Here is a 12,703-nt window from a genome sequence, read left to right on the forward strand (position 1 = left end):
AGCGAGTGAGAGTGAGAGAGAGAGGGAGAGAGACAGAGAGAGAGCTCGTCGAGGAGAGAGGACGAATTGAAAAAAAAGAGAGAGAGAGCGAGAGAGAGACAGACCAGCTTGAAGTGGTGGTGCGGGCGCTCAAAGTGTCCTTTTCGCAGCAGCAGTCGTCTCCTCCACCGCGCACAGAAGAGTCGGGGAGGGTTGAAGAAAAATAAAGAAGAAAAAGTTGGATCGTGCCCGGGAGTTGTCAACATGTCGGGGAATAATATGGACACCGACGGCGGCTGGAGGAAATTTATGTGGAATTCCGAGAAGAAAGAGTTTCTGGGGCGTACCGGCGGCAGTTGGTGTGAGTGCTACTACTAGCTTAGCTTCTTCTACTTCTTTTACTAGCCTAGCTTCTTCTTCATGTTTTACCAGACTGGCTGCTGTTGCTTCTTTTACTAGCCTAGCTTTTCTTTTTCTTTGAAGAAGCTACGTTTTCTTTGATGCTAACTTTAGAATGTCATGCTAATCTCTAAATATGTATTTCATTTCACCTCCATTTTCTGGCGTGTTCCGATCAGGAAAGCAGCACCTGTTCGAGCATAAGGCTGCGTCGTGACTTGTTTTGTTTTTTTTTTATTTTTTTTAGTCTGCCCCCCCCCCTCCCTTCCCCCAAACCCCAACCCATGTCTCTTTTTGCATACAAAATTGCACACTTGTTTGATTAAGTTAACTCTTACCTTTTTAATACTGCGATGATTCTGAAGCAAGACTGTTAGATGTAAGGTTAATGGCGATGAGTAAAAAGGCGTCGCCCCTATGAGCTGATTGATTGGAAAATCAGCGGCGATACCAAATGGAAAAGGTCACCCCTGAAGGACAGGCTTCTGAGCCTGGCCGGGACTTTTTCCACTTGAGCCGATGGTGAAAGTTGTTTAGTGGGGAGTTCAAATCCCTCCCCCAGCTGTACGCCACATGAGGAAAAACCTGCCATTGATCCGCTGCTTTGCAATAATTGCCGTCTTTGACGGACCAGGCTATATTCTTAATGGCCGCCTTTCAATAAAATACCACTTTCGACATCCCTCTGTAGTTTTTGTAATTCTAGCCTAATGTGTCGGAGCTTGTGGTTGGCCAGAATCCCAGCGAGTTGCATGTTAATCATATTTTCGTTATTGGAAACGGTGCTGTCGAACAGATCACGACTCACATGTCTCTCAAGGGCTGCCCCCCCCTCTCCATTGAACACACTAGCTTCTTTTTCCTCTCCTGCTCAGAACAGGAAGCATCGCTCTTTACCGTGTATTTACTACACAACATGTACACGGTTTGTCTTTAGTAGCCACAAAACGTGACACTGAACGCAACAGGTTTGCCACTGAACGCACCACGAAGCGCGGCGGTAAAATGACAGCAAAGCAAGATGGACGTTGCCTTCTTTTTTGCTTTTAAACGTCGACTGCAAGACACTGGCTGCTGCTGTTCAAAGTCGACAGACTGTCAGTGAACACACCACAAGCAGGGCAAGGCTGGGGTTTGTGTGTGTGTTTGTGTGTACTAGTGTGAACTAGTGTGAACGTGGTGATGGCTTGTTCACCACACACTGCTGCTGCAGTCTGTCGGGGGAGGGGCTTTTCCATTTGAGTTGTTCCAGGTTGTTGTGCCCGTTCCAGTGGTAGGTAAACACTGGTGACGACTTCACCTGAGAATCGTGTAGTTAAAAGTGTACAGATTTGTTTCTTTGCTGTTGGGAGAAGCTCGGCGTCCAGAAAACATTTCTTTAGAAACCCCTCAATCACGTCATTAGCAGTAACAGGCACGGTGATGCTTTCTTTGATACTCTAAACCAGAGATGTCAAACTTAATCACATAGGGGGCCAAAACCTACAACTCTTCTTTAGGTTGTGGGCCAAACTGGACATTTTTACATGCCTATTCCGTCCTGCGAGAAATTTCTACTTTCCGATATTCTGTGGATCTCCAACTGAGGTTGTTTTGTCATAGTTGTTTGTTTCAATAAAGTTATTGTTGAGTCATCACCTCTTCGTCATTCCCCCAATGTCTGGGCAAAAGCTACATTTTTACTGATTACTATTGACTGTCCTATGCCTCTTTAAGGTATTATTTAGTACATACAGGGTTTAATAGTTAAAGTGCTGCCATTTTTAGCTGTGTAAAGTTCTAATATTTTGACTTTTTGTGTTAATCTGGCACCCTTATTAAGAATGGTTGTGAATTTTGTGCTAAATACTTTGTTTCATAAGGTCTGCAAGAAGGGCCAACATGATGCTTTTTTCCAAACAGTTTAGCTCCTGGGTCTTGTGTTTGACACATGTGCTCTAAACCCAATTATATACCTCAGAGTAATCAAACACATTTTAAATTACACATACAGTTTACACTATTATGTAGTTACACATCATGCCTTGCCAAAGCATCTTCCTGCTGGAAAAAGATGAGTGAATTAAGTTGAGACAGCGCCCTCTGCTGGATTTGTAGCTACAGTGCCGTAATTATTTGTTTATGGTGGTTTTATCGTATTGCTTCCAGACTCAACTATGATAAGGATATGATATGATAAGTAGAATGCTTTTGAGGATAACCAGCATAGATAGTGGATGGAATATTTTTGCTTTAACAGTATTAGAGCCCTTTAGACAGGAAATAACACCCCTCTAGTCACTTTTACACTCCTTTTAGTAGACATAGTAAGATAAAATAAGACATACGATGCACGCTCGTGTGTTGTTATAAATGTGTTTCCTAGCTGAGTGGGGGGGTGATAGAGACCGAGACACCGTATCAAGTGCTGAGGCATACGTCAACGTCGCTGCCATATTGGATGAGTCAAAGATGCACTGTAAATGAACTTACTTATGTTGATTTGTCTCTTTTATGCGTTGACACCCAAAATAATGTACTTGGGAAACAGTTGGGCACCAAAAAAAACGATGTTTTGTACAATGCGATTGTGATTGTTTTGGTGCCTGTCTCACAAGTATATTAGCTCTACCGCTCGTATAGCAAAACCTGGGGTCACAATGCACGTGAAGTATAGCGACTCAGTCGCTATGTTCAACTGATTCCCTCATGCTGCATCTTCTTACTCACTGGCAAAGCAGGTGTGTTATGATGCAACCTACTGTACGGATTTGGAATGACAAGCTCCACTCCCAGATCGTCCTGTTATGTGTTTATGAACGAGGGTCAACAGGTAACGCCAAATCTAATCAAATCACTGGATGTCCTTGTGACCGTTCTACTGAGCATGGACAACATACTGAAACTTAGTTGTGGCTGATAACATGTAAAAAAAGGCGGGTTGAAGGTGTTGTGACAACAAGAGAGTATACATTGTATGTTTGAACATGAAATAATGTGAGTTTACATTGTGTATTTGTGTGAGCGTAGCTAAAATGGCTGTACAGGTAGGGAAGCCACTGGTCTCATGTTCCTGAGTAGTTGCAGTAGCACGCTAGGATCTGCGCTACTTATCAGCCAACAGTCAGACCGGGGGGAGGGTGACTGTGGGTTAAACCTGCGCTCGGCCCGTCTAACTGGTTCCCGCGGGCTCGGCTTTGTAAGTGGCAGCGGAACTGGAAGGACGCCATGACAACAGGAAAGTGATCAGGGATGAGGATGAAAACTTGTGTGTGTGTGTATGTGTGTGTACTACATACATACAAGACCGCTAACTCTGTTTATTTCAAATTGTAGCAAGAGACATTTCTCAAGCTTGCTTTCTGTTTATTTAAGCAAGCCACGCCCTAGAAGTCTTTAGGGGACGCCTGGTTAATATGGTAAATATTTTTATGGTATTGTTACTACAACACCAAGTTTACCATACACTCGTTCACATACATTTGGACCACCACAAATAGATTTGGCATTTCCTGCTTTCCCGAGTTTTTAACGCACCTGGTCTGCTGGAGAACAAGAAGACGTAGCAGGGGGGAACAGTGGTGACAACTTGGCATGTAATTAGTACCCACTAGATATTCTTTAATGGCAAATCTTGTGAAGAAACTTTGGTTGATTCCGACGTGAAAGCAGGTATCGCTCTTCTCTGCAGATGATGCTGTGGGCGATTTTTTTTTTGTCGCGAAGTAAAATACAAAAATTTAAAAAGACTAATTCTAAGGCGTTGTGATAACAATCAGTAATTTTTATTTATTATTATTTTTTATTTAATTCAGGACAGTGCTCATTGTAACCACTTACAGGCTGTATATGAGACTCATTTTAGCACATTATGCTAATTTTTTTCCCCAGAGGCAGGAAAATAAAATATGTGTTAATGTAATATTGGTACTGTAATGTCGAGTGAGACACAAGCACCAGACTTGGTTAGATTGATGGAACAACGGGCTTTTATTGCAAGTTTGAATGAGCTCATCACAGGCACAATAAATAATCCCTAACATAGCAAAAGCTGCTGCTGCAGACGTAACCCATGCAAAGCATTTCCGGTCCGTGACACAGTCAGCTCACTGGCACCGGAACACATTGACAGCCACACACAAGCATTCGTCTTAATTATGTCATATTTTCTCTTATCATGTCTACTATATTGAGTAATAGGGGTATAAAAGTGACTGTAGAGGGCACTAACAATGTTAAAAAGCGTATTAAGGTCGTAAACAGGTTTTCTATGCTGTAACTATGAAAATACTCTATTTATAAATAAGAAATCCTACTAGGCGATAAAGAATGTCAAACCCCATTTGAATGCACTGCAAATTTTCGGACAAAATTGACAAAAGTAATTTAGTAAACAAATTTTGATTTTTTGAATCTTTGATTTTTTTTAAGTTCATAAAATAAATATGTCAAAAAGTACAAATAAAATAAGTATGAATGAATTCAAATATAAATACAGATTTTTTTATACGATTAAAAATGTATGTTTGTCCAAAGATTTATTTTGCTTTTCATGTTTTTCATGCATCATTAGTAATTATGTCCCCCTACGACCACCATTACAAATAGATTGCAGTCCTGCAGGGTAAGTGCACCTTTTTGGAATTTTGCCCAAAACAAGTTAATATGAGCAAGCTAAAAACGGACACCATGGGAAATACCCACGGGAAGTTTGGGTAGTGCTTTAAATCATGAAAATAGGGCAACTATTACATATTACTACCAGTGTACGTGTTAATGCATGATCACAGCATGTATATCAAACCATACAAACGTTGTTAGAGGGTTTTTTAAGAGGTCTTCATACTCAAAATGGGTGTATCCCAATGATGTGCATTGTTAGCCCAATGATATGCATTGTTGGCTAACTCATATTAACTTGTATTCTCGTTATAATGCATTTTTCATGTTTCACATAAGGATTGTGAATGATGGGCAAAATTTAAAAAAGTGCAATTCCCATTTAAAAAGTAGTTTTCTATGATCAAACTACAAAAATATTATGTTTACAAATAAGAAATCCTACTTTTATGGAAATGAGAAAGTAGCCATGGTCAAACAAGTATTGTTTGGATGGGAGTTACAGCGGCAAAAATACTGTTTTGAGTTATGTGTAATCTATTTCCAATGATGCAATTTTTTTTGGATGATAATTGTCCCAAAAATAATGAAAACAGTATTATTGTGTATTTTTTTGATACTGCGAGTACACTGTATCAAAAGCAATCAACTTTTACTTTCGAAAAAAAACAAACTATATTTGTCATTCTGAATAAAAAACAGATATAACCTGGAAATACTGTAAAGGTCAGATTGTGTGTCAATGCAGACGTACACTTCCTTGATTCACTTTTAGCAGCGTTGTGTGTGGAATACGTTCTTTACATTTATTGATGTGTAATGTTTTGTCAGACTTTGGTCAAAGTACGTACACGTTTGGGATGCAGCAAATTGCATTTGGTGCAAAGAGGTGTTATACTTGAGGTGTTCTACTTCGGGAATTAGCTTTTTCATGTCACAAAATGCGCAAAACGACCAAAATTGATTTCAGATTCTGTTTTATACACAACTGAAGAAAGCACTCTCTCAAAGTCCTGCCTCTCCCTCCTGGGACAAAGAGACTAATGACGATGGAGGGTTTATTCACTTGCTCATTCCTCTATAGAACCAACATCCAGGTGTTGAGACAGATTCACAGAGTGAGAGAGCGGAGGAGAACAAACAATATATCCATCCATCCATCCATCTTCTATAATGGAATGGAATGGCCTTTATTGTCATTATACAAGATGTTCAACGAGATTGGAGATATAATGTTTATCCTCACGAGGGTCGCGGATATGCTGGAGCCTATCCCAGCTGTCTTTGGGCGAGAGGCGGGGTACACCCTGGACTGGTGGCCAGCCAATCACAGGGCACATATAGACAAACAACCATTCACACTCACATTCATACCTATGGACAATTTGGAGTCACCAATTAACCTAGCATGTTTTTGGAATGTGGGAGGAAACCGGAGTCCACGGAAAAAAACCCACGCACACACAGACGCCCAAGCGGGGAACCGAGCCCAACTGTGTGGCCAACATGCTAACCACTTATGCACCGTGCGGCCCCATGTCAATATATCAAGGCCGACTAAATTATTGACTCTTTTCTGTTTATCGTGCAGTTACTTGATGTATTGATTACCATGACAGGCCTAGTGCTAACTCTGTTAGCATTACTAGTGTGAAACGTGGTGCGTTATTATGCAATGATATCTTGATGGCTGTCACCCACTCACCAGCTTACTCATACACAGGGCGAAATTTGTTGTGCAACCAAGTCTTTCGAACGACTCTTTTAATTGAACGAGAATTGATTCGCAGATACACTTTTGAGTTAAAAGTGTGGTTTTCCAGTCATTGATGTAGAAGACGAGAACATACATGTTAAGTGTATGTTATGTCGCACAGCAAAGTGTTTGTCCAAAGAAGGAATGCAAATGTGAAAGGTTTCAATCCACACCAGAAGAACGTGAATAATGCGACTTAAAAGTGGGACTGTTGGCTTAAGCGGAACAACAACCACTGTTTCCATGCCAAGCCGGCACTACAGCCCAGTAGTGACACTGGGGTGGGGGTGGGGGGATTCTCGTGCGTGGAAGCTTGTTCCAATGGCAGGAATCAGCATGACTCATCCTCAACTTCTCTAAATAACCCCAAACCACCCCCCCCCCCCCCCCCCCCGGTCCGCAACAGGAGACCACTGGAAAAGTAGGACCTCGCCATAGTAGACGAGAAAGAGATCCTCACGACAGGAACAATTAGTCCCCCCCACAAACCCCGTTTGGGATTTTCAATAAGTCCTTTCAGGCTTGTGTTCTCATGATGTCCTTAATTAAAAACAGCTGTTTGGAAGTCACAGATTCCTTTGAGAAAACATGCTACTGTCCTATACATAGACTAAGGACATCCCACAAAGGCTTGGTGTGGGCTGATGGACGTGGACACTTCGCATGTCATCGCTGTCAGGGCCATCCAAAGTGTGGCCTGGAGCTGTTCTTTGGTTTTGGCCTCTGGAATATTCTAAAAATATATTTTAACAATGGAAAAAGTCATTTAAGGAGAATAAAGTATACATTAAGAGAAAAAAGCTGTCATCTAACAAGAGAAAGTTTGAATTTTAGAAAACTTAACATTATGACAGTAACGTCTTTTTATGAACATAAAGTTGAAACAAAGTTGTGAGTTTTGGAAAGTTAAAAAGTTATAACGTTAACAAGAATAAAGGAAAAGTAGAAATACTTGAAAAATTTAAATAACGCGAGAATGGAAAAAAAACAGCTTTTACGAGAATAAAGTCAAAATATTACAGACAAAAACTTATTGTAATGGTGAAACATCATAGTTTTCCCAGAATAACCGCGTAACATATGACATTTTAGTTGTTGTAGTCATAGCATAGGGCTACATGGCGGGAGAGTGGATAGCATGCAGGCCACACAGCTAGGAGACCCGAGTTCGATTCCACCTTTGGCCATCTCTGTGTGGAGTTTGCATGTTCTCCTCGTGAATGCCTGGGTTTTCTCCGGGTACTCTGGTTTCCTCCCACATTCCAAAAACATGCTAGGTTAATTAGCCACTCCAAATTGTCCATAGGTATGAATGTGAGTGTGAATGGTTGTTTGTCTATATGTGCCCTGTGATTGGCTGGCCACCAGTCCAGGGTGTACTCCACCTCTCACCGAAAGACAGCTGGGATAGGCTCCAGCACCCCGCCACCCTCGTGAGGATAAGCGGTAGAAAATGAATGAATGAATAGTCGTAGTATTATAAGTCAATATTAACCAGAATAAAGGCAAAATATTATAGGAATAAAGAAATAATTACAAGAAGAAAGTTGAATTTTTTGGAAAATTAAAGGGGAAAAAAGCTGTAATTTTTTGTAAATAAAAACCAAATATTAAGAAGAAATTGGTATTCTAACAAGGGAGGAAAAAAGTCACAATTTTACAAGAATATATTTGTTTATATATTATGAAGAAGCACATTTTAGTAGCAAGAAATATGTTTATTTGAGAAGCCAACAAAACAAGTAAAGTTTTTTGAGGTTGGGGAAAAAGTTACTATATTATGGGAATAAAGTCAATATTATGAGAAGAAAATATTTGGAAAATGAAGCTGATACTAATAATAATATTTTTCTTCGTATATCGTGATGCATGCATTTGTTTCTTGAAATCTGTACTGTATATAATTGCATCCTTTGAGTTGTCACTATGTGGCAAGATGTTGGATGCCCCTGACTGTTCTTCTTCTTCTTCCCGACAGTCAAAATCTTTTTGTTTTACGTCATCTTCTACGGGTGCTTGGCCGCCATCTTCGTCGGGACCATTCAAGTGATGCTGCTCACCTTGAGCGAGTACAAGCCCACCTACCAGGACAGGGTGGCCCCCCCAGGTACGAAACGACACACCTCCTGTCTGACCGTGTCTCCGAGGTCTCCTGTGCTTTTGAGCAGCATGTTTTGTATTGGATCTGAGACAGCTTCAGCCATTTTGTCCTTTACTGCCAGTCAGAGCAAACCCCCAGTCCCCCCCACCCCCTTGCGGGCACCCTCCCTTGGGCGGCTCACGTACATGCACGGGGGATCCTCATTGTCGTCGTGTTGCATAGCAATCTTTCACGGGGGGAACAGAGCTTGTGGTATTTTTAGCGAACATTGCGGGCGGGTTGACTTTACCGCCTGTCAGTCTCGCACGACTGTTCATCGTCACTAAAGCAGCGACTTGGCTTTCTGGCAGAGTGGACTGATAGAGGAAGGAAGCCGAGGGAAGTCCCCCCCCCCCCAACACACACACACACACACACAAGCGGATGCAAAAGTTTCCATTGTGAAAGAGTCGCACCAGACGATAGCGAGGAAGCACCTTTAGCGGTGGTCCCTCCATGCTCACCTCATCTTCTTTCCTCTCGTCGTCGCAGGCCTGTCGCACACTCCACGCTCTGAGAAGTCTGAGATCTCCTTCAACATGAGCAACAGTAAGACCTACACGACCTACGTGGAAAGCATGACCAAGTTCCTCAGCCTCTACGACGACGACAAGCAGACCGACACGCTCAAATTTGAAGATTGTTCAGGCAAGTTGAAAAGTGGATGTCGCGAACTTAACGCCGCTGATATCACGTGTACTGATTTGAGACCAAATCAGCGATCAATAATCGATCAATAATAACTTGGGGTGTCACAAGACAAGACGATACATGAGATTAGGTCACTATAAGGTGGTTTTATATATGCCGTATTTTCTGGACTATAAGTCGCACAATGCCAAAAATACTTAATTAGGTAGAAAAAAAACACACATAAGTCGCACTGGAGTATAAGTCACATTTTTTGCGGGTAATTTATGTTACAAACTACTTGACCAAAACAGACATTACGTCATCTTGGAAGGCAAGTTTTAACAATAATAAAAGAATAGAGAACAAGCTGAATCGGTGTAAGATATGCTAACACAATGCTTATTCAGCTACACAAAAAATAAACATCAACAGAAAAGGTGTCCGGCGTTTATGTAACAAACAAAGTCGCTCTGGAGTTTAAGTCGCAGGAACAGCCAACCTATGAAAAAAAGTGTGACTTATAGTCTGGAAAATACGGTAATAATAAATATCACTGTTGCACGCTTGGCCTATTATTGGTCCAAAAATATTGACGGTCTAACATGTCTACGAGACATGACATGGATTACCTTTAACCCGCCATGGAGACGGAGCCGATATTCCATGGCTGAAAAAAAGGTTCTCTCATTCTGTGTGGAAGTGGTACGTTTTAGACTTTGTCCTGCTTCCACCCTCGGCTGGAAACACTTTTAATTTGAGAATAAGTCAATTGTAGAGGCTAGCTGTTTAGCTCAATAGCTTGCTATGCTGGCGTCGGCCGTCTGTTGTCCCTGCAGGGATCCTGTAGCATGGGTACTTGATGTAAACAAATTAATTCATTCATTCATTGATTAATTTTCTACCGCTTATCCTCACGAGGGTCGCGGGGGTGCTGGAGCCTATCCCAGCTGTACTTCCACTATGTATTTGGCCAATGTAGTATGACATACAATAGAGTGGGACACAAACGTTAGCAACACTGGCATAGCAATGTGAGCTACAGTGCTAACAGTACATTTTAACATCAACCTTGTGCCAGATTAGCATGTTCGCTGAGGAAGAACTTGTTGTTGTAGTTGACCAACAAATAGTTGGACAACATAGTTCCATTTTAAGATAAGTAGCGAAGCCTCCTTTGATGCAAAGCGTATACACGGGCGGGATCATGTCGCTTGGCATTGGATTTGGACCTTGTTACTGTTGGAAGGTCATCACGACCTTGGTGCATGATAGGAGACCCTAAAAGAAGAAGGAACTGTCCTAATGAATGCATCAAGGAAAGGTAGTGTTGTCGGAACATAAACCTTTATATTCACGCACCTCCTCGTGACCCTCCTCCAGCAACACCTGAGGTGTACAAGGTCCGCGACAGCAGCCAAGGTCAGCGCAACGCCTGCCGCTTTCGAAGGTCCTGGCTGGACATCTGCTCCGGCGCGACCGACACCACCTTTGGCTTCCAGGAAGGACAGCCCTGCATCATCGTCAAGCTCAACAGGATCGTCAACTTCCGGCCCAAGGTGAGCAAAGAGACAACTCAGACCCAAAATACACCATTTCATAAATCATAAATGGCTGCTATCAGGGGAACCAGAGTGCAGAGCGGAGGGAGCCACCTGCTGGGGCCCAGCAAGGTGCACTGTATTTGGGCACACGCTCCGAGCAGCCGTTGTGAGGCCACGGAGGTCTCTGGCAAATATTTAGCACTTTTCAAACGCGGTGTTGTACCGATCACTTTCAGGTGGCTGGGAAGTTTTATGTGCACTCGATGGGGTTCCACACATGGCCACATCCCCATGTTGCTTAGGGCCAATTATGGAAAAAAAAAAGTTTGATTGGGTAACCTCGCCTCATTTTTATCATCGGTTAACACATTTCTCAGTATGATGTCATAACTGCCTCATAATCATATTGCACCCCTAATTTATAGTCTTACATTATATTGGGTAATGGTGTAAATGTGACTATAGGGGTGTTGTATCATGTCTAGAGGGCTCTAATGTCACAAACCGTACTCAGAAGGTTTATAAAGAAGGAATTCTACTTTGTGGTGTTTGACCTCTCAAAGTAAATAAGGTCAATAAATGTCAATAAATGCATGGTTTCTGTACTTTTGTGTTATTTCATATGCTAAACAGTTGAGTCGTGTGATGGAAGCGCATTTTGGGATTTGGGTTTTTCAGCGGAGACTTCCGCTGGACTAAAACTGACTTGTTCAAAATGAACAAAAATGGAATTGAGGTTGCAAACAGGAAGTAGAATTGATCATATCCCATACATGACTCTTTGACATATTTAGCAGAAATACTACTACAGTAGACCAGAGTTCGATTCCACCCTCGGCCATCTCTGTGTGGAGTTTGCATGTTCTCCCTGTGCATGCGTGGGTTTTCTCCGGGTACTCCGGTTTCCTCCCACATTCCAAAAACATGCTAGGTTAATTGGCCACTCCAAATTGTCCATAGGTATGAATGTGAGTGTGAATGGTTGTTTGTCTATATGTGCCCTGTGATTGGCTGGCCACCAGTCCAGGGTGTACCCCGCCTCTCGCCCGAAGACAGCTGGGAGAGGCTCCAGCATGCCCGCGACCCTAAAAATGAATGAATGAACAACTACAGTAACAGTACTTTTGGCCACCCCGTATTTTATTACAGCCAATTTTCACTGACAAAGAATAAAAGCATCTTCTATAAAATATCAAATTCTGGAATATGATGGTAGAATCCAAAATGGATGTCTAACAGTGTGTCCTCTTTCTTTTTTTTAGGCTCCGACCCTCGCGTCGCTAGCAGATGAGATCAAGGCCAGAGCAAACGCCAACTCCATCCCCATTTTCTGCAAGAACAAGGTTGACTCTTGGCAGTTGTTTGAAGACGGGAAGGGGGTGCGGGGGGGTGCGGGGGGGTGCCCGCCCAAATGTTTTCCAACCAGGGCCACACATTGAACGTACCGGTCAAAAGTTTCACAACCAATCAATTTGTTGACTCGCTCCATTCCTGCTGAACACATTGAAACTGTTAGCCCATTTTGTAGTCCCTGAAACGGTATCATTCCGAAATACACGAAATAACCTTGGTATTCATTGACTAGAATGTCAATACATAACTAGGTGTTCTAAAATTCTTGTAGAATTGACAATTAAAGAATCCACGGGCTTCATA

At 42.2% G+C, this 12,703-nt stretch overlaps 1 protein-coding gene across 1 annotated transcript in view; it reads left to right on the forward strand.

Annotated features, from left to right (window-relative positions):
- The window catches only part of atp1b1a (ATPase Na+/K+ transporting subunit beta 1a), a 13,918-nt gene continuing 1,215 nt past the window's right edge, over positions 1-12,703 (forward strand). Inside the window, exons 1-5 of the mRNA XM_058072725.2 lie at positions 1-340; positions 8,712-8,840; positions 9,366-9,521; positions 10,887-11,062; positions 12,310-12,390. Of these exons, the coding sequence (XP_057928708.2) occupies positions 244-340; positions 8,712-8,840; positions 9,366-9,521; positions 10,887-11,062; positions 12,310-12,390 (639 nt within the window). The 5' untranslated portion in view covers positions 1-243. The remainder of the gene's footprint in view (positions 341-8,711; positions 8,841-9,365; positions 9,522-10,886; positions 11,063-12,309; positions 12,391-12,703) is intronic.

The sequence above is a fragment of the Doryrhamphus excisus genome, linkage group LG4 (assembly GCF_037039965.1).
Source record: "Doryrhamphus excisus strain RoL-2023G ecotype Guam linkage group LG4, RoL_Dexc_Guam_v1.1, whole genome shotgun sequence".
NCBI classification, from domain to species: domain Eukaryota; kingdom Metazoa; phylum Chordata; class Actinopteri; order Syngnathiformes; family Syngnathidae; genus Doryrhamphus; species Doryrhamphus excisus.